At 41.3% G+C, this 23,139-nt stretch overlaps 1 protein-coding gene across 3 annotated transcripts; it reads right to left on the bottom strand.

Annotated features, from left to right (window-relative positions):
- Positions 1-253: 253 nt before the first annotated feature.
- Positions 254-18,333, bottom strand: LOC117550295 (H/ACA ribonucleoprotein complex non-core subunit NAF1-like). Of its 3 annotated transcripts, none has more exons than XM_034222668.1 (9): positions 18,081-18,333; positions 17,017-17,240; positions 15,465-15,600; positions 12,602-12,695; positions 11,818-11,900; positions 11,572-11,732; positions 10,708-10,759; positions 9,140-9,227; positions 254-1,923 (listed from the first exon to the last, which is right to left on the bottom strand). In XM_034222668.1, exons 2-9 carry the CDS (start codon positions 17,238-17,240, stop codon positions 1,517-1,519), a joined length of 1,245 nt encoding a protein of 414 aa, XP_034078559.1. In that variant the 5' UTR covers positions 18,081-18,333; the 3' UTR covers positions 254-1,516. The 3 variants fall into 3 exon arrangements, with proteins under 3 accessions (XP_034078559.1, XP_034078558.1, XP_034078560.1); XM_034222667.1 differs by having other exon boundaries at positions 17,017-17,255; positions 18,081-18,327; XM_034222669.1 differs by lacking the exon at positions 9,140-9,227 and having other exon boundaries at positions 17,017-17,255; positions 18,081-18,327.
- Between the last annotated feature and the right edge of the window lie 4,806 nt (positions 18,334-23,139).

The raw sequence follows: 23,139 nt of genomic DNA, 5'->3' as shown, positions 1-23,139 counted from the left end.
ATACCTTCAAGTCATTCTAAGAACCCTTCAGAAATGACTTCAAACCAAGATCAATTATTTCATGAGCTATTCTAATGTAACCTGATGGTGTCCTTCTACAATCCCTGACTGTCAATCAACCCTGGCCTCATGCTTTAGCATTTCAATGTAAGTGATATAATAGATGATTATCAGTGACATGTTCGTGTCACTGTGTAGTAATGTCCTGTTGGGGAACAGCAGCAGCTTTACACAACCGGCTTACACAAACATGTTGCTCTTAGACATTTATTTCCATTGAAATCTCATGAAATGTGGAAAAGTGTCAACACCGACGGAGCATTCTGGTGAAAAAAGATAGTACATATAAAATGACATGAATTTTATCCTAACAGGACAAATGTGTTGAGTGATTGACTTTCCAACAAATCATCTTAAAACCTTCATCTGCTCTTCCAGTCTCCCATATATATATATAGAGTATGTCATAAATCATAGAACACGCTGAGTTCATTTTATGTCCGTCTTAAACTCAACTCCAATCTAGCTGTCTATTATTTCAGCCATTATCAAGTTGCTACATAAAAAAACGATTAAAAAAAAGGAGTTGCTGCTCTATTTCACTCTTAACATAATCCTTTCTTTCTTAATGAATCCATGTGAACTAAAACCAACGTAGCACTAGTTAGTTTCTACATTGTGTATATGAGCCTCTCACACACTGTGATGCACAGCATTCACAATCTGCTTAGAATGCACATCATTCTACCTCCAAGGAAGATTTACCAAAAACACAAATGTGAAAAATACTGACCCCTGCATGAGCCTTACACGTTTCATTAATAGGCCGCTGCACATTTGTCAGTCTGAGATCAGGTGTGCATTCAAATACCCATACTACCAACAACATTAGTATGTGAAATTCAGTTTGCCAATAATAAAAGGTTGTTCGACAGCATGTGGTCACAGTCTGAAGTGTGTAAGCAGTGTGTCTTTATCCTGCATGCACACACGCTGCAGAACATACCGAGAGTAAACTGAGGAAGTATGAGATTTGGAATGCAGCCCAGGAGGAATGTTATCTATGCCAGAGCCATGCTGGGCATGGCAGTTACACACTTTGATACTATTGGCCAGTTCATTTCTCCTGATGTAAGAATACAGGTGTAAGATGGAGAATTATAAATTGTATATAATCAGGAAGCCCCTGACCATTACTAACAGAAAACAACTGTGTTGTGTTAGTGGGGGAATCAAGAGTGCTGCTGCCACAACATCTGCATACAGCTTCAGCCTCTCCAGGCTTCAGTGTTTAAGGTGATTATGTTTCAGAGCATGTGTGAATGCAGTGGAGATTTGACAAAGACAGAAAGTCACATTCGGAATATGATAAACAAAAATACCATTTAGATAAGGAACTATATATGCATATGTGGTTAGTAACAACATATAGCTGAGCATGTTTCATTCTAATATCGCTGACTGTACAGCTTAATAAACACTGTTCTAATGTCTACATGTACAGGGTGAGGGGGCTTCACTGAGGCGGGGGAGGGGGAGGAGGGAGGTCAGAGAAGTTTGGTGGCCAGCGAGGAGAGGAAAAAGACGGATTGAAGAAAGAGTGAGGAGGGGGAGGAGGAGGGTACATGGGGAAGTTGGGTGGGGGAAAGAAGTGAGGATGAGGAGGTGGATGAGGAGGGTAAGGACAGGGAGGGGGGAGGTACATGGGGGGCACGTGTGTGTGTCTGTGTGTGTGTGGAGGGGCTGTGTGGCTGAATGCTGGCTGTTTATTCCTCGGGTTGTGATGCCTGAGGGGAGCTCCTGCATGTCTCGGTGGGAAACCCCTGGCGTTATGCTGCTGATGCTGCTGCTGCTGATGCTGATGCTGCTGATGCTGCTGCTGCTGATGCTGCAAAGTGTTCTGGGGAACGTTGGCAGGATTATCTGGAGAGGAAATGAGAAAGAATAGATGGCTGTCAATCATCTTCTACATGAGGGTTTAACACTCTCCCCAGCCCCCATGAAGTAAGCTTCATTTTTGCGCACAATTGTGTCTTTTCTTGTGCCCCTAAGGCTATTCTACCAGGAGCATGTAAAAAAGCTATTCCATTGTTTTGGAGAATGTTCACCTGATGTCTTATTTTGAAAATTAAATGCTGGCTTTATTATCTGCCAAGAGAATTCACAATGGTTAATGTTTGTTAAAGGGGACCTATCATGCAAAATGCACTTTTATACATCAATATGTGTCCCCGTTTGTCAGGGAACTCACACAGTAGGGCTGAACGATATACCGTGTCATGGCGATAACCGCGGTATGCGCATGCGCGGTATTCAGACCGCAGGGACGTGCGGTTTTATTCCTTTTTTTTTTTTTTATTACTTATCGAAACTGCACATACAATATATCCGATTAAAGCTGAGACTCCACAGATTATTTAAGTATAGTATCTAAGCGATCCGATCTCGCGACAGGGGAAGCAAACACAGACATCACAACACGTACCTTTTACGGGAGATCGTCTCACCGTAGCTGTCAATCTGATCAAAAGACGTGTTCAATGGCATTAAAACGAGAAAAAACGCAGCTGAATTGGTTGATCCATAGGTTGATAATGTATCTGTGGCTTTGAAGCAATTGTTATAATCCATAATTCCATTTTTATGTAAAAATCGGAGCACAAAAGTTAGCTGCTAATGGTAGCCACCAGAGTGTATGCAGCTTCCAGTTTTGGCTACGCGTCACTCTCACTCCTTATTTGTTCATGTGTTGGTGTGTGTAGAACTTCCCCTGCATGCATAGCAAACCACCAATCACAATCATTCTTGATCAGATCATAGCAGGCCAAGACCGGAAGCAGCAGCCACTCTGGTGGCTACCATTAGCAGCTAACTTTTGCTCTGCGATATTTACATAAAAATGGAATTATGGATTATAAATTAAATCATTTTTTTTATACAGAGACGTTAAAAACCTATAGATTAACCGATTCAGCCGCGTTTTTTCTTTCTCGTTTTAATGCCATTGAACAAGTCTTTTGATCAGATTGACAGCTACGGTGAGACATCTCCCCTAGAAGCTACGTAAAGGTACGTGTTGTGATGTCTGTGTTTGCTTCCCCTGTCCGAGTTCAGATCACTCAGTGATGATACTATATACCTAAATAATCTGTGGAACCTCAGCTTTAAATCGGATATCTTGTATGTGCAGCTACGATAAGTAATAAGGGTACTTTTATCTTGAGTTCTGTGCCAAAGTGCGTTAGCATTTTTCGCTCAGGGGTCATTTAGATGCTTCTTATGAGACTTGTGTTTTGTTTTGGTAAAAATGGTTTGTATCGTCAGTTAGCTGAGATTATTTCCGTTAATCTGGTATAACACATTAATAGGTTCTTAAATATTACGATCCCCTGTGACACAGTGTCGTGAAAAAAAAAAGTAAAGTACCCGCCGGGACTTTGGGGTTTAACAGGTTAAAAAAAACGCAATATATATCGCAGGGGGGGGGGGGGGGGGGGAAATCGCGATGTTAGTTTTTTTCAATACCGTGCAGCCCTATCACACAGTGTCAGAAAAATAAAACCCTCTCTCTTTTCCTCCGTACCCACATCTCTACAACGGAGCTGATCCAGATTTGATGTCATATCGGCAATGCGGACCCACGGTACTATCAGAAACAATGCCCGACTGTTTTGGACGTAATATGGTCGGTGTTTACATTAGCATCGCTAACACTCAGAGCTAACCTGTACTGGAGAGCATGTGTGTGAAGAAGCAGGAAATAAAAAGGAACTCACTTTGTGGTATAAAGCTTTTCAATCAGCACTTTTGAAACAGGAAATGAAATGGAGGGATATGAGGCATGGCTAGAATGGGTGATCTGTTTGGTATTTTGAGCAAAACACTTCATAGACATGTTTTTTGTATATTTTTATATATCTGAGACTATATGCTATTGCCTAAAAATAGCATGACAGGTGACCTTTAAAGAGTACCTATCATGATATATTTATACCACAAGGCAGTGGTGCCAGCAGGGGGGGGGGGGCATGGCCACCCTGATATATTTGTTGGCCCCCCCACCACACACACCACCTCGCCAGTCACGTATGCGTAGTAGTTTCTGATATTTAACAACAAATACACAGCCAGCGAGTCGCTTAATTTGAGCTTCCAACGCTCATACTGCAGCCCCTCCCTCTCCCTCTGCTACCATGGTAACACTCTGATACTCGCGCGCACCACTCTGATACTCGCGCGCACCACTCTGATACTTGCGCGCACCACTCTGAGATTCGCACAGACAGCAGCAGGTTGCAGAAAAACGTTTCTTTCTACTGACTTGACAAAAATCCAAAAGACTTCTAGAAGGTAAATCGTATACGTTTGTTGCCTGTTAAGCCCCACAACACTTTAGGCTTTAGTATGTTAGCTTTAGGTAGCAAAAAACGGAGATATTATTATTATATTTATTCTGATAAAAAATTGTGTTCAATGGCATTAAAACGAGAAAAACGCTGGAAGACCTGGAAAACAGGCTCGGGGCTCAGTAAAGGCTGGTTTGGCTTCAGGTATAATTCGTCTGTAAACACACTTTGGCGGCTATCCTAGTTAGCGTTAGTTTAGCTTGCTAAGCTAATGTTAGCTGATGTTGGTATGCTGGGCTGGTGTAATGCGTAGGATACTATTAATCACTGCTGTGTGTAATGTCAATTTGCAGAAAATGAAGAGAAAGTCAACAGACATCTCTTCTTTTAAGAAGAAGATGAGTAAAGGAGAGACAGAGCTGGCAGGGCTCCCCTGCCAGCTCTGTCTCTTCAATGACTGGAGATGACTGGAGAGGGCGGGTTGCCGACCCCTGACCTAGAGACATAATATAACTGAAGAACATGTTGTGTTGCTGTTGTGTGTTGAGAATGCTGAACATTTTGTGCCTTACAATAAAGGAACTTATTTAAATTAAGCTGTATTTGTCTTTTTAAAAAGGAAAGAACAACTAGCATATATAAAAAACAAAACAATAAATCACCAACACATGTATACATAACACAAAACAAGGTTCTTTTAATACTAAAAGGTGGTGTTTTGTATCATTTATAATGTTTTGAATTTGCTATAAAAGGTCAATAATAGATGGTGTTTTTGTGTTCAATCACAGTATGTATTTACCATTTTATACCCCTTGTGTTTTTGGGTCCTGTTGAAATAAAATAGTCATGTTTTAAAACTTGATTTAATAAAGTCATGTCAATCATCTTTGATCCCAGTGTGACGCAAACAGCTTTGTTCAGTCTAAAACAATTTATAACCTAGAGCAGGGGTCACCTTTTTGATATGAAGTGCCATTTAAAAAAAAAAAATGTTATCAGCGTGCCAACGATCGAGAATTATCAACGGGGGGGGGGGGGGGGGGGGGGGGGGGGGGGGGGGGGGGGTGGGGGGGGGGGGTTGAGGAGCTTGACGCTCGTGAACTATCAGCAGGAGGGCGGGGGAGCCTCGCTGCGGGGAAGCAGTGTGTGGACCTGTCAGCGCAAATTACATGATGCAGAATTTAACAATAACATTTAAATAATTGGTTTAAACGGCATAATAATAAGGACGATCGTCCGTTCTGTGATTCTCCAGAACACACATGTTGTGATATTAGGGTCATGCAGAGTGAGATGAGATCGCTGTCCCTTTAAGAGAGAGAGGGGTGTGGCTTGTGCATGTGTGTTTGCGGATGGTAGAGCGACAGTGAGGGAACGTGTGTTTGTTTCTGGAAGTGAAACGAGGAAGCAGAAAAACAGAGGTCTGTGATGTATTTTGTGAAACAGCAGAACAGCTAAATAAATGCGACGGCCTCCCAAGAAGAGCTCGCCTCTCTCCAGTCATTGAAGCTAAAGTGTGTTATTGAACCTGAAGCTTGTTGCTTCTGCCCTCCTCGACTACGGTCTGGGAGCCGACAGGAAAGTTCAACACACAGATGGCCAGTCCGCCTCTTTGTAGCCATAGCCGCGGGAAGTCATTTTACTTAGGGGGTGCTGCGAAAAGGCGGTGCCGGCCGTCAGCGAGCGATACGAGCCGGCCCGCTGACATATAGATACAGACATAATCATAGTTATGATTTTACTTTATTTTAAGTCAAATCATAACTATTTTATGTAGTTGATCATTTTTATTTAGGTGGTCGCTCAGTTTTTCAAATGTACACCATTCGCCAACAGGGGGTGCTGCAGCACCTCCAGCACCCCTACTTCCCGCGGCTATGTTTGTAGCATATTATTTCGATGAGAGATGAGCAGATCACCACTGGGCTTTCAACTAAAGACACAGCCACGCAAAAACTGCGGCATTTGTACAGCTCCTTATGGGTACTGCAATTTGTGAAGTGTTTTCCTCTGTGGTGAAACGATCAGCACTGCACCACGGAGGAAAGCGGCAGAAAGTCACCTGGAGTTAAAGAGAGTGGGGCTGCGTTGCGTGCATGGCTTCCTTCTGCAGGTAACGGGGAGACGCGCTCTGGCGGCGGTCTCGTTCAGGATCCGAAAATACAATTTAAATATTTTGCAAACTTATTCCTAGTGTGCCACTGGTTACAGTGCCGCGTGCCAATACTGGCACGCGTGCCAGGGGTTGCCGACCCCTGACATAGAGACATAATATAACTGAAGAACATGTTGTGTTGCTGTTGTGTGTTGAGAATGCTGAACATTTTGTGCCTTACAATAAAGGAACTTATTTAAATTAAGCTGTATTTGTCTTTTTAAAAAGGAAAGAACAACTAGCATATATAAAAAACAAAACAATAAATCACCAACACATGTATACATAACACAAAACAAGGTTCTTTTAAATGTTGTTTGAAAATGTTAACTATCCGTATTATATTCACTTCAGATGAATAGTATCAGAAAATGTAAAATAAGAAACCAAAGTATATCAGAAGGTGATTCTCTTTGCCATTGTTTTCATCTAGTCTATACTTTTACAACAATTAAATGCTTGGTTTTGGTGGGCCACCCCAAGATTTTCAGTGGCCCCATTTGGTCACCCCTATGAAAAATGTCTGGAGGCGCCACTGCCACAAGGTGAGTTCCTTTTCACACACATGCTCTCCAGTACAGGTTAGCTCTGAGTGTTAGCGATGCTAATGTAAACACCGACCATATTACATCCAAAACTGTCGGGCATTGTTTCTGATAGCAACTTTCTGATAGTGCCGTGGGTCCGCATTTCCGATATTAAGTCATATCGGACGCAAATCTGGATCAGCTCCGCTTTTAGAGATTTGGGTACGGAGGAAAAGAGAGAGGGTTTAATTTTCTGACGCTGCGTGAGTTCCCCGACACACCGGGGACACATATAGTGGGGCAAAAAAGTATTTAGTCAGCCACCAATTGTGCAAGTTCTCCCACTTCAAAAGATGAGGCCTGTAATTTTCATCCTAGGTACACTTCAACTATGAGAGACAGAATGGGGGGAAAGAATCCAGGAAATCACATTGTAGGATTTTTAATGAATTCATTGGTAAATTCCTCGGTAAAATAAGTATTTGATCACCTACAAACAAACACGATTTCTGGACCTGTAACTTCTTCTTTAAGAGCCTCCTCTGTCCTCCACTCGTTAACTGTATTAATGGCACCTGTTTGAACTCGTTATCAGTATGAAAGACACCTGTCCACAACCTCAAACAGTCACACTCCAAACTCCACTATGGCCAAGACCAAAGAGCTGTCAAAGGACACCAGAAACAAAATTGCAGACCTGCACCAGGCTGGGAAGACTGAATCTGCAATAGGTAAGCAGCTTGGTGTGAAGAAATCAACTGTGGGAGCAATTATTAGAAAATGGAAGACATACAAGACCACTGATAATCTCCCTCGATCTGGGGCTCCACGCAAGATCTCCCCCCGTGTGGTCAAAATGATCACAAGAACGGTGAGCAAAAATCCCAGAACCACACGGGGGGACCGTCAATGACCTGCAGAGAGCTGGGACCAAAGTAACAAAGGCTACCATCAGTAACACACTACGCCGACAGGGACTCCCAGACGTGTCCCCCTGCTTAAGCCAGTACATGTCCAGGCCCGTCTGAAGTTTGCTAGAGAGCATTTAGATGATCCAGAAGAGGATTGGGAGAATGTCATATGGTTAGATGAAACCAAAATAGAACTTTTTGGTAAAAACTCAACTAGACGTGTTTGGAGGAGAAAGAATGCTGAGTTGCATCCAAAGAACACCATACCTACTGTGAAACATGGGGGTGGAAACATCATGCTTTGGGGCTGTTTTTCTGCAAAGGGACCAGGACGACTGATCCGTGTAAAGGAAAGAATGAATGGGGCCATGTATCGTGAGATTTTGAGTGACAACCTCCTTCCATCAGCAAGGGCATTGAAGATGAAACGTGGCTGGGTCTTTCAGCATGACAATGATCCCAAACACACCGCCCGGGCAACGAAGGAGTGGCTTCGTAAGAAGCATTTTAAGGTCCTGGAGTGGCCTAGCCAGTCTCTAGATCTCAACCCCATAGACAATCTTTGGAGGGAGTTGAAAGTCTGTGTTGCCCAGCGACAGCCCCAAAACATCACTGCTCTAAAGGAGATCTGCATGGAGGAATGGGCCAAAATACCAGCAACAGTGTGTGAACACCTTGTGAAGACTTACAGAAAACGTTTGACCTCTGTCATTGCCAACAAAGGGTATATAACAAAGTATTGAGATGAACTTTTGTTATTGACTAAATACTTATTTTCCACCATAATTTGCAAATAAATTCTTTAAAAATCAGACAATGTGATTTTCTGGATTTTTTTTTCCTCATTTTGTCTCTCATAGTTGAGGTATACCTAGGATGAAAATGACAGGCCTCTCATCTTTTTAAGTGGGAGAACTTGCACAATTGGTGGCTGACTAAATACTTTTTTGCCCCACTGTATTGATGTATAAAAGACATCAAAAAGTGCATTTTGCATATAATATTACTTTTCTAGCAAATTAAAAAGTTCTAATACTGTTGTGTTCTGTGGTGCTATTTGTGTCTAGCATAATGGACTAAGCTATAAGGAAATGTTGTTTGCTATAAATTATCTTCTTATCTATTCATCTCTTGACTTCTTTCAGATGAAATCAGCATAAAAAGCATGCCAACATGTGAGTTACTGTGAGCAGATACCTGTTTGGTTATTGGCCCTCTTCTTCCTGGCGTTTTTCCCTTTCCTCTTAGCTTCATGTTCCTTCTCATCATCGCTGTAATCTAAAGCCTGGCGATAGGACAGAGAAGAGCAGAAACTACAGATTTACTTTACTTTGTTAGGAGGATTTGAACCTTTTCAGCTTCATCAGATTGACTTGTTTTATGACTCCTGAAACACAGGATAGTCACAACACTTAGCTAATAAACATGTTTCAGCATTTATATTTAGTCTAATTTGTGCAAATATAACACTTTTCTAAGGAAATTATGCTGAAAAAGATGCTTGGGTAACTTAGAAATGGTGTCAAAATATAATCTTCACACAAGTCAACCTTCTAGTGATGTGCCAAATAGGGGTGTAACGGTTCACAGCATTCACGGTTCGGTATGTACCTCGGTTTGGGAGGTCACGGTTCGGTATGGGTTCGGTACAACAAGAAAAAGCAAAAAAAAGTCCCAAATGCATAATTCCAGGGTTTTTTATTTATTTATTTTGAACAGTAGTGCAAGTTTCAGTTTAAAAAATAAGGAACCTTTTTTTTTAAGGAACATTTTGAATAATTAACTTTATTACACAGTTAAAAACAAACAGTACCACACACACTCAGATGGCCATATTATCTATAATGGCTGATGTCAAACAACAAGGTTCAATAAGCTGTAAAACTAAAAAGAATGTCTTGAAAATATTACAAAATAAATAATAAGAAAGTGTTTCAATCACAATCAATAAAAGTCGGGGTCCTCCACTATTGCATAAGGGTGCATAGCAGTTGAAAAACATATGCCAATAGCTTCCGTTATTTATTTCGGTCTCTTGGCTTTCATGTCTATTGGCTTCTTAAAAACAGCGGGGATCAGCTGTTGAACTGCTGTTGTCTTTTGCCGGGCTCCAGTGATTGCCAAATCTGGGTGATGCCTTCTGATACGATTTAGCATGTTTGGCGTGTGTTACCATTAGCATACCGCACCGCTGTCTAACAACGCCGACACACCGTCCTCGTCCGATCCACCACCTGAAATGTTCCCACACAGCTGATTTAAAAGAAGCAGGTGGGTTCTAGCTCCTGTGTGTTATCTGAACTCGCCATACTAACTTTTCTTCTTCTTGTATTTTGTTCGTTTTGTTTTCTTCTTCTTCTTCATTTGTTGTTTAAGGGCGGCTGGCAAACAGCTTTTAGGCGCAATACCGCCCCCTAGATTGTATGTAGTGTAGTGGATACTGCCCTGAATGACAGACCTTTTTCCCACACATAAAAAAAAGGCGCATTCGTCGTGTGATTGCATGCACCGAACCGTGACGTCCGAACCGTGACGTCCGAACCGTGACGGTACGGGACAAATACGGATATCGTTACACCCCTAGTGCCAAATGAACAAAGATATCTTTTTATTGTCCGTTATGTAGCGGGTCAGCCAACGCTAAATGCTAGTGTTTGAAGCCAACGTTGTCTCTGAAACTGTTTTCAGTAGTTCAGATAAGATAGAGGCTAATTGTAGCTTTAGTTGATCAAACAGAGGTGTTTAAACACAGTCTTTGTGCTTACCTCCGCTGGTGGTTCTTGGTCGTTCTTCCAAGATGCATCAGATCCCTTGTAGCTGAAGCAAAAGTATTTTCATTATGACTCACAAGTTAGTTCACTTTAAGGTGTCAAAAGTGATGGCTACTTAAAAAGAAACAAGGATGATACGATGATAATTATCAGGCCATTCCCTATCACACAGCACAAACAAAGCCTTCAAGCCCAACCCAGTCTCACGGCATTTTGTGTAATAGTCACGAAATAAATGTAATCTATTGATTCGTGTTCACAAACATGATTTTCTCATTTTTTTCATGTCACACAGAACGATTGTAAGCAATGTATTTCTATTGGTAGTATGTTTCATGCCAGCACCACCTCTTTTTGTCCGGTCGGGTCGTGGAAGACCGGAAGCTGTGTGGTTCATTAAAACACGTTCTTACTCAATATCAAGTCACGATTATTGTTTTTATTTTAAAATTGTATAATGTCGGACTTTTTTTGCCCTCCGAGAGGAAAATAAATGGGGCTCAGAGCCTCAGAATACTGAAATCTGTATTTTTAAATATTTGTTTCCTTCCAATTTGTTATTATTTACATTGCTTTTAAAATGTGGAAATCATGTTGGTGAACACGAATCAATAGATTAATTTCGTGACACGAAATGCCGTGAGACTGGGTTGCGTAGCCACACAAATATTAACGTAAAACCCACTAATCAAACAAATGGGTGAAATATTATTTATTAATTGTCTATTGTATTAATAACACTCCACAATGAAGTGACATTGCAAAGTTTTAAGTCAGAACCCTATACGTTCTTACCGCCCCGCAGCAGCTGCACAGCACTTCTAAAAGCCTGAACTTTAATGAGCAGCATGCACTTACACTTGGAGCTGTTGAGTGAGGATGTATTTTGCGTATTCTTTGATGGAAGGTGTGTAATACAGAGTCAGTCCCTCTGTCAGCCCTTTGCTTCTGATCTGCTCCTCAGAGCTGAAGCGCAGAATGTACAGCGGACTGGAGACCGGACCGAACACCTCGAACACCTGAACGCATCAACAGGACATTAGCACGCAGGAACACACTGAGGACATTAAACACACCTGGTCAGAGGTAAAGAGCAACACACACCTTGCCAACAGCCAGCCTATCAGATGTGAAGATGACGCTGTCGTCAGTCAGAGGGGGCGTGTCCTTCAGAGACTGGATTATCACTGCAGAGACAGGACAGAGATGAAAATGACACATTTCTAGGTTGAACTTTCAAAAAAATCTGTTCCTATGTCTATTCATAAACACTTTTCCCTAACCTCAGTGAAAATGTCATGGGGTTAAAGGAATGACGATAGTAGAATTCATCAGGACTTAGGAAAAGACCACTGAGGTGCAGAGAATTTGACGGCATGTACACTAGGCGACGTTAATATGATGCAACAAAGGATGTTATGGATGTTCGTCCATCGTGGGGAAAGTACATTTTACAGTTCACAAACTACTGAAAGCATATCTAGATACTTCACCCTGTGTGTTCTTATCATGTTGTTTCATGCTGGCTTCATAAACATGGTCAACAGTGGAAAATATATTATTAACCAAGATATCAATTCAAATTAAAAAAGGAAATAGAACAAAAATGGTTGCTCGTAGTGTACCCTCGTGTCCACTCATATTAAACAACATGAATCCTGAAGTATGATTGTCTCAAACTATTTGTATACAAAATAATGTGTTAAACCTACTCATCTGCTACTGTGCATATCACAATTTAAACATGTTGAGATAAAACAAATTTGCTTAAGAAAACACTTTCAGTAGATGTTGGCTTTATTTTGATGATTCAACAGTATCAGCGTATTGTCAGAAATTGCTGGTTTGTGTTGCAGCGTGACCTCAGCGTGAGTGTGTCTTTACTTACCAAGTTGCTGTATAATACTGGAGACTGTGCCTACAGGCTTTAGTTCTGCATCTTCTGGTAAGGACACCAACACCTCCTCCACGGCTGGCAGCTCCTACACACAGACACAGGGTCAGCTTTGGTCTGGTTTGAAGGTACGTTTGTTGACACGATATCCCCATTAGGTTATTATGTCCTTATTTTTTTTTCAAGTTCTGTAAAGACTGGTGCTGTGATGACCACATGGTAAGTACACCGCGTTATGATATTTCAACTAGGGGTGCAACAACTAATCGACGACCAAATTAGTTGCCAACTAATTCAGTCGTCGATTCGTTGGTGACGTCATCACGTGTGTTTTACGCGCCGTTAAGCTTCAAAGTTATTGGTCTTTTTATCGGTAATGGAGACATTTAAAAAATATATGTCATGTATTGTTGCTACATAAGCATTATATCGCAGTCTTAGTGTCGCCAACTCGTTTCTAATATGCAAAAAGACAAACAAATGCGTCTATGATGTATTTTAGATCTTTCCAATCCAGACCCTCCCTCCGTCACAACACAAACACACACACACACACACACACACACACACACACACACACACACACACACACACACACACACACACACACACACACACACACACACACACACACACACACACACACACACACACACACACACACACACACACACACACATACACACACACACACACACACACACACACACACACACACACACACACACACACACACACACACACACACACACACACACACACACACACACACACACACACACACACACACACACACACACACACACACACACACACACACACACACACACACACACACACACACACACACACACACACAGAGGTGTGGTTCAACTTTACCCGTTTCGATGCTCGTTGCCAAAAGTGCAATAAGAGTTTAGCATGTGAGGGCCGTAACACGAGCAATGTGTCTAAACATTTAGCAAAAGTGCTCCACATTCAGACGGAGGAATGCACCGGGTTCAACTGTCTTTCTAGCAGCTCTGTAGCCCCATCCACGAGTAACGTTTCCACGTCAGGTGTTATGTATGCTAGCAGCAACACACGGAGTTAAAGGTGACATGTCATGCTTTTCCGGTTATTACCCGTCCCCTTGTGTGTTATGAAGGTTTTTATGCATAAATGGTGTGCAGAGTCAAAACCCTCAAAGTACACCATGTAGCGAGTAAAACTCTAACCCAGAAAATACCTCCCCAAAACGCCTCGTTGGAGATACGTCACTGTCCGTTTGATTCTTCCGGGTACATCATGATGTCATGTCGTCCCCGGAACGAAATGGACCAATCCGTGGAGCCGTTACGTTACGTCCGCGGAGCCGTTTTTTTATTTTTTTATTTATTCTACTAAAATCATACAAAAACAAAAACGTATAATTCATACACACATGCATTTACACAAACTACTAATAGTAGTTTAACTACTTAATTCAAAGGTTTACAGTAATTCTGGATAATACAATGGGAAAAATAAACGGGTGCTCTCTTTTCCTCTCCCTCTCCTGACAGCCCGTCAGTCTCGTGCAGCTCGCTGAACCTCTAATAAGTGACCGACAGTAAAAAATAAATATAATTAGTTTAGCTAGTTCCAGAGTAGATAAACTAGCTAAGTGCGTTAGGTCTAACTCTTAGTGTATTTTTGCTCGGCTCAACGGTCCGTCACAGCGGCGGAGCTGTGATCATGCAGAGCTGCGTTTTCTCCGTCAGCAGCAGCTGATCTGATCTCTCTCTCGTGTCCGGTTAGACTTCACTCGCGTCTAAGTCCAAATCTATCAGATCTAGCTAGTTCTAGTTAATTATATGACTGCCTGCTTATCAAAGGACCTAAACAATAAGCGTTGATTGGCAACGGCGTGTGGCCGCAAAGTATAGTGCAGCATTATGCATATGTTTATATGAGGGGTCAAAATCCCATGCTCATAAAATGCTCATATATTTTTTCTCTTCGTTCCCCACGCCCCTAAACAAATAAATAAATATACCAATTTTAGGAAAAGTAAGGAAGTTTGAGCAGTGTGGGTTTTATATGAACAGAGTTACACATATTTCAAAACGCAGAGTGTAATAACTGCAGGTTGCCTCCCTGTCAGAATGACAAAGATCCTCAGTGAAGCTCAAGCCCATGTTTCACTACATTAAGTACAACTTATTCAAAAGATCAGTGCAATGCAACTAATGTCGTCTTAGTGTTATTGCATGATGTTAAAATTGGTTTGCCATGAATTTAGTGATGGATTGTAAACATTTGAAATGTAGCATTTAAGTGTTTCTCAGTTACAAGGTTGTTGTTTTAATAAATCAGACACTGATGGTGCAGCGCTGTACTGTACCTCTTTATGCTTTTTTTTCCTTAACAAATCGTTTTTGCGCTGATCAGGGGGTACTTGGCTGCATTTTTTTTTCAAAGGGGGAACATGAGTGAAAAAAGTTTGAGAACCACTGTATTAGAGCATGCAAAGAAGCAGCATGTGTGCCGCACCTAATGCCAATGACAAATATTGTTTTTCCTTCAAAAAAGGCGTATTTTTTAATAAACTTTAACGAAAACAATTGGGCTTATACCAAATTATTTTTACCGGACAATATGACGGCAAGCGGAAACATTGGCATAACCACTGCATAATGTATCGTAGAACAACATGTGAAAATCTCTTCAGCTTGTGTTAACCACAGAGCTTATTTCGGGCATCTAACCAAAAACACTTGAAAAAAACCATTGACTTTGAGACAAGGATAAGTGGTCAAATGCTAACTCTATACACAATCAACCGAAACCAAGTAACAGGAGGTCTTAAAGCAAAAACATACAACCACAGACTGACCTCGAGCAGGACTTCATCTCTGGTTTTGATGGGGGCCGGTTGGCTGAAACCCTCGTCATCGTCATCCTCCACCAAAACAGGTGGAGAGGGAGAAGAGGATGATGAAGAGGAAGAAGAGGAGGATGAAGAGCTGTCACTGGGGAGGGGAAAGGAAGAGCATCAGAGGGAGTTCATCGTTTCCATTCCCTTACTGTAACAAGCAGTTCACTCAAATACATTAATAACCAGCATTTTGTCCACTTGTGTGTAGGGCTGTGCAATTTAATCGATCCTGCGATATATATCGATATTTAGTTTTCCGAGAAAGTATCGATATTTCAGCCGCGGGTATCGATACATTAAGTCTGATAACTGTGTTCGTTATTCTCGCGTCCAGGAGAGAAGCTTTAAAAAGGAGACTAATTGAGTCTCTGAGAGGTTCAAATGTATACTTTAATTAATAAAAAGCGCGGTAATGTTACAAGCAGAAGATGGTCAGAAAAACAGCTGTGTTCTGGCTCTCGTGAGCGAAGGGAAGAGAGCGAGCTCCACCTTTCCAACTGTTAAATATCCTCTGCTGGGGGCCGGCCCTCCACGTCTCCAATGTTCGTTGTTGCGCATTACAGAAGATTCAGACATTGTACATTAAATATATATCTAAACACGCCTTTTCTCCTCCTTATCTCTTTCATGACTTTTCATTTAATACATTTTAAACGCTGTAATCAATACTCCAAAAATACCTCACGGCTGGTATCATTTCCGGTAGTTCCGAATGTTGTCTCATGCTACCCACGTCTGTAAACAAACTTATTCAAATAAACTGTACCTTCATTTAATATTCAGCAATAATAATATCTCTACGTCTATAGTTGTAGTGTTGAAATCAGTAGGTTTCGGTGTGCAACACGCCGTGTCATATCGCTACTAAATTCACCTCTATAGTAAATGGTATATTAGCCACATGCTAAATGCTAACCGGAGATGAAGGATTTTCAGAATAAAAGCTTAACAACTGGTTGTGCACAAGAACTTCTGGTTTTTCAGTATAAAACAGCATTTAAACTGACGGTATGTTTAAGATACTTTATGCCATCAAAACATTGATTTTAATTTCTAACAAGTCCCATTCAAATCCCCCGTGTTCCGCCACCTGCTGCACCTTTTAATTCTCCATTGTCCATTGTGATACTGCACTTTATGTACTTACGTTTCAAAGGCTTGTAAGCTACAGTTTGCACTGTTTCAATAAATGAAACTAATTTTCTCACCACATCTTTTGATTCATTTTGTCCAGCACTTGCAAGCTGTAGACTCTCTGTCAGAGCCATATATTGTATAATTGATGCTTTCAGTTTTCAGTTGAATTAATTCAATCCAAGTCAATGGAACACTCACAAGATGTCACCAAAATCACACTGTCCCTTTAAAATCTTTCAGAAAATGATATAAGTGTATCGAATTATATCGAATCGTATCGTTGGCTGAATATCGTGATATATATCGTATCGTTATCGTGTATCGTATCGTGAGATTAGTGTATCGCTACAGCCCTACTTGTGTGTGTGTATACCTGTCTGACTCCTCGTCTTCACACGCCTCTGTCTTACACACACTCTGCAAGGAAAGTGTTGCTGTTGTTTCCTCCATATGGGTTTCTGTGTTTGATATGTCTGCGTTGCCAGGGGTTACGATTGGATGTTCTAGTTGTGGTGTCATGGTAACTTCCATTTCCTCTTCCTTCTCCACATGCACTGGCAACGTCTCTCCATTCTCCTCTGGTATTTTTTCATCCATCTGAAACATAGACATCTTTTGAATTGATGAAGGCTGGTCTCGAGGTAAAATACCTCAAAACCAAGACTGAAAGAATCTATGACCAGTAGTGTTAAGTCATTAAGTAGGCCTACATTTACTCAAGTACTGTACTTCCATGTTATGTTACTCTGTACTTCTATTCCACTACAATTCAGAAGTAAATATTGTAATTGTACTGTAACTTTAGTTACTTTGCAAATAATGATAAACAATATGATTAACTCTTAAATCAGACTTTGGTTCCACCTGGAGTAAATCCACCAGCTCCCCTGCAGTATACAAAGTCATTCAAACTAGCTGCACCTTCACCAGCTTTGAGAACACTTTCATGATCAATCATTATAAAACATATCATATATATTATTCTGAAATGGACCAATCTGCACAATGACTACTTTTACTGTCGCTACTTTCACTATATTTTGATGAGAATACTTTTCTACTTTCACTTGAGGAACATTTTGAATGCAGGACTTTTACTGTAACAGAGTATTCCTACATTCTGGTACTTCTACACAAGTACAAGATCCGAGTACTTCCTCTGTCTACAGACAGTTATTATTTAGGTAAAGGAACTTACCTTCTTCAACACTGCCAGAGGCACTAGTGCGTGAGTTAATCTCAAACTTAAACTACTTTATCACACATTAAGTTAACACACTATATATCGCTACGGTTATATAAAAGTAAACAGCTTTTATTGCAAAACTAACGCATGACAGCTTTAAAATAAGTTAAAATATGAACTTAAAACAAGTTGTCATTAAGAATGAAATGATAGTACGGACATACTAAAACACAAATGTTTAGCTTATTTACCTCCACGCTTTAGTCAGTTAGCTAACGAGCTAACAAGGGCTACATGCGTTGAATGTCAGCGAAGAAGTGGGCTCAACCCGCAAAGCCGCAAGCAGGTCTTATTCCAAAGAGACTCCTTTTCAGCGACATGCAACAATGAACAAAGTAACAACGACTTGGTTAAAAGTAATATATGTTGTTGCTGCTGCTGCTGGTCCTGTACTGCGAAGTACCACATGTGGCTCCTACCAGTGTGAAGTCCCCTAAGATGAACCGATACACTTCCGTTTCAACCTTCAAAATATTAGCCTTTAGAGTCCAGACAGTAACAATATTAGTTTGTGATGTTATTAAATTGAATAAATCACATAACTGCAAATTCACAACTACGGTTTTTATATAATTCATAAATATCTTTTGAAACCATTCTGATATTTACTTTATTTTGTTATGACTGTAAATCACGAAAAGCGTTGTTCGTACATTTTATTCTGAAGCCAACATTCTTGACTTCCGGTGCTAAATGTTGCTCTCTGTGATCTTCTTATTATACATCCATGGTGATCTTGCCACGGGAACCTTCTCCATCCACAACACGTGGGTTGTGTTTTTCTGGGTGTGCGCACGGTTGGAGAAGGTACCAGCTGCAGCCGCAGCCGGTGGAGGTTGGCCAGCCTCACGTCTCAGCACCAGCGTGACTGGGACGATCATCTGCCCCTGGTGCTCATGGCATAGCCTATCGCTCTGCAGTACAGGAGTCCTCGGCCTGTTCTCCTCATGTTAGGGAGAGAGCTTCGCACCCCTGCCGTTTTGGCGTTTGGTCAGATACTAACCCGTTATCCTAACTTTTTTTTTTTGTTGAGAAAGTTACCGGTGCGCCAAGGAAGAAGTGGAGCGCACAGGAGACAACCATTTCATTGCAGACTGTTATGTTTACGTGGGGAAATGACAGTGCATACATTATTTGAGATATATTTCGTACTCAGACTTCACTTTAACCCTCTGGAGTCTAAGGGTATTTTCTCGATTTTTAGATGTTTTCTTAAATCACTTTTTAAATGTATTTCTTCTAACATGGCACCCCATGTGTTACATATCAAAATGTTCAGGACAATCTCTGGTATTGCTATATATGCAAATTACTCACCTTAGAGCACTGTTTGATGAGATAAGTAGCTCAAAAGCTTAAAATTTGACATCCGATTTTCGGAAAATCTTCAAAACTCTTGTGAAAACACAAATTTACTCATGTGATCGAATTGTTTTGGTGTTTTAGATTTGGTTACCAAAGTCTTAGGATCACAAAAGCAGTGAAATATTTGAATTACACTGTATATAAATGTGTTATTCATGTCTAAAATGAAAAAAATTCAATTCGAGTTTTGAGTAAAACCAGGGTCGGCGTCATGGGGGGTCATTCGCGGGCCATGCCCCCCCAAATGAGTCACTGTGCCCCCCCAACGCAGGGTGGGCAAGCCTTATTGCCACTTTGCCGTTTTTTTTTTTTTTAATCATATAAGTTAAAACGTTTCCACCAAAAGTTTTTTGTGTGAAATACATCAGAAATAAAGAATACACATTTGTATTCTTTATTTATTCTTTATATGAAACACAGCCTGAGGTGTGCTCACTGCTGCTCTCTGATTGGTGTGTTGCTTGACCAATGACCCCGACTTTTGTTTTGTTATCATTACGTGGCTGTGTGTTTAGATGAAAGCCCAGTGGCGATCTGTCCATCTGTTATACTGATTATACAGTAAAGCCATCGAAAATAATATGATATACAGTACAGTACAAGTACATGGGTCTCTGTGTTTCATTCAAGCTCGGCTCTCTGTGTGTGGCACGAGCGCATTTTGTCAGTGCGCGAGCGGTAACGTGGAATATTGTTGTTAGCATCTGGTTAGCTAGCTATGCTAACGGATATAAAGAGCTGTTTCTACACCAAGGTGGAGGAGAGTCCTCTCCTGTCAGACTGAGAGGATCTTATAACGTCAGCTCAGTGAGGTAAGGACTCTCAGTGTTTAGATAGTTCACTTTAGTGTAAGTTATCTCAGTGGGTCTCAAACGGTTTGGTGACCATTTATGTAAACAAGTATTTGCGAGGAATAGGCTACCTTTATATGATCATTATAGTCATTAAAGAATAAGAGAATAAATGAAAAACGGGTATGACCTACTATAGGACAATAACGAATACCATTTAAAAGGGGAGTGATTAGTAAAATATCCATAAAGAAAAAGTAAATCTGTGTACAGTTCTGTTTCATATGGATGTTGAGAGATGTATCCATAGATCTCTTCATTTTGCTCTCAAAGTGCACCAGATTGATGCTTTTAACTTCAATATTTTAAAAATAATCTTCCCGGGGGAGCATGCCCCCGGACCCTCCTAGAGGAGGTTAGGTGCACACCCACCTAAAACATGTTCACATGGATAGGATACTAAATACATTTGCACACTTTTCATATGGTGGCCTATGTCCATATGTTTCTGTTTTGGTGGTCGTGCCACAACCTTGCATGTATGCACAAGTCATGGTGCGCTATAAAATAGCACTACACCCTGCAATGTGTGTGAAAGACAATACACTTTACAGCATGTTTTTTTTAATTGAAGTTGCGTTGGTGTTTGTGTGTTGGTTGTTGACGGCAGTATGTGCCCCCCCTTGGTAAATGATTGCCCCCCCATTTGATTTGTTCTAGAGCCGACCCTGAGTAAAACAGATGTTTATCACTCTACTTTCACCACAGCAGGGACTGAGATACATTAGGACTGAATAATGACTTCATATTACATACCAAGGTTCATGTGATGTGTACAAATACAAGTTGAGCATTCAACCTTTTTTTTCAACCAACAATTTATTATAAATATGTTTTTTTCAACCAACTATTTATATAAATATAAGAAACTGGAAAATATAACTATTTACAATATTGAACATCAGAACTTTCAACCAACTATTCATTATAAATGTCAAGACAGTGTCAAGGTCTTTGTCTGTCTTCCAAGACTGGCTGCTGTGAAGATGGGGGTGATGGTGCATGGGCTGCTGTGTAGGTGGGGGGTACAAGTGCTATACGAGACCTCCACGAGACATTGCTGGCTGGGTTGAAGGTGATGGCTGTGGTGGAGCCTTTGTGCTGAGGTGTATCTTGACCTGGTGGCAGCCGCAGATGGAGGTGGAGGCAGCTGTAGTGATGCTGGTCTGCTGGTCCTTGGTGGTGATGGCTCTGGTGAAGGCCCTTGAGCCACAGTAGATCTTGACCTGGGGGCCGGCACAGATGGATGTTCTGGCTGCTGGATAAACGAGATGGGTCTGGATGCAGACCGCAGCAAGGAGGCGGATCCTAAAGGGGGCGGATCCTATAGGGGGCGTTTCCTAAAGGGTTATGAACCCGCCCCCCATGCATTCTAGGGATGTGAATGACTCAGCTTTACTGTGCCTTTTCTTTTTTTTCTGCATTAACTGCTGCCATCGTGTGTTCAGAAATTGTGTAGAAGCCTTAATGTTTCAAATTCAAAGCCCTATTTCAAAGCTCTATACCAAAAATGAGAGGCTTTATTTAAACTAAACACGTGTTTACTTGAGAGTTCCTAGTCACGTCTGTTCTGTCTGTTAATAATAATAATGTATTTGTTGTTGAGAGGGTAATGGCGTAGCTCGTTTTAAAGGTGACATGTCATGCTTTTCCGGTTAGTACCCGTCCCCTTGTGTGTTATGAAGGTTTTTATGCATAAATGGTGTGCAGAGTCAAAACCCTCAAAGTACACCATGCGAGTAAACTCTAACACAGAAAATACCTCCCCAAAACGCCTCGTTGGAGATACGTCACTGTCCATTTGATTCTTCCGGGTACATCATGATGTCATGTCGTCCCCGGAACGAAATGGACCAATCCGTGGAGCCGTTACGTTACGTCCGCGGAGCCGTTATGTTAAGCCCCCGCTGATTGGTCCGAATTGACCAATCCACGGACTTCCTCACACACTCAGTGCAGGCAGCTCAGCTGATTTCTCCTCCCTGGCTGCAGGCTGATAGACAGTTGGGATCGCGGCGAAATTCTCTCTGCAGACCCATTCTCTCTGCAGACCCATTCTCACAGCGTTTATCAACCTTTTTCTTACTCAATATCAAGCCACACTTATTGTTTTTACTTCGGCTGTGACTTTGTGTGTGCTCAGGATGAGTTTCGCTGTGTATCGCTAAACAAGGAAATCACACCTCCACGGAGTTCAGCGCGATTCACAACGTCCCGACTGGTCCCGACCAATCGGAGCACACTGGGCTCACAGGGAGGGGGGGGGGGGCAAGAGCTGCAACGAGCAGTTTAGTGGAGAGAGTGAATACTGCTGAATACACGTACTTTACAGAGATGCTGTATGCGAAACCAATGTGAGTTTGGAAAATTGCACAGTATAAATATATTCTAGTAGACCTCAACAATGGAATTATGATCAGTGGAAATGGCCATGACATGGGACCTTTAATCATACTTATGTTTGAGTCCTGCATCCTCCACAAATGCACAGTGCTGCATATGTTTTCCTATAAACAGACCAATGCTTAAGTTATAGAACGCTGCGGGGAAAAGGAGTTACGCCTTCCTAACCAGCTCTCTCCTTCCGCTGTCATCGGACACAATGGGCTGATGTCTTTATACTTGAGTAATTTGTGCATACAAATATTGTCTTTCTAGGCTTTACATGTTATACAAAATACACTTTTATACTTCTCTCATATATTTGTCCTTTTTTCAACAGTGCTAACTGCTCTTTGTACAGCCCAGGATGCTGATGAAAATCGTATGGTCTGATTCTATTACACTGTTGAAAATTAAATAACCTTGTATTTTAATGTTTCAGATAGCAATGATTTTTAATAGCAATCGTTGATGTAAGATTCAGAAAACTGTCTTGCCTGCCACATTTTGAAGGGACACACCATCCGCCTAGACAAGTACACAAAACAGATACAGGTCAAGCTGTTCACTTAAACATTTGTACCGGGCAGATATGTAACTGTGCTAAAGGACAGACTATTACTACTTTAACACAGAATAACAGACAACAGGA

This window comes from Gymnodraco acuticeps, unplaced genomic scaffold (genome assembly GCF_902827175.1).
Source record: "Gymnodraco acuticeps unplaced genomic scaffold, fGymAcu1.1, whole genome shotgun sequence".
Lineage (NCBI taxonomy): Eukaryota > Metazoa > Chordata > Actinopteri > Perciformes > Bathydraconidae > Gymnodraco > Gymnodraco acuticeps.
Note: the sequence above shows the minus strand (reverse complement) of the source record. Positions and strands in the feature narration are given on the sequence as shown.

Excerpts from the sequence above, each read along its gene's own strand:
- LOC117550295 (XM_034222667.1), bottom strand. The coding sequence starts at position 17,255 with ATGTCTATGTTTCAGATGGATGAAAAAATACCAGAGGAGAATGGAGAG. Across the intron at positions 11,901-12,601 it reads CAGTATTATACAGCAACTTG|TGATAATCCAGTCTCTGAAG; the intron begins GTAAGTAAAGAC and ends CTGTCTCTGCAG. Across the intron at positions 9,228-10,707 it reads ACCAAGAACCACCAGCGGAG|GCTTTAGATTACAGCGATGA; the intron begins GTAAGCACAAAG and ends TCCTATCGCCAG.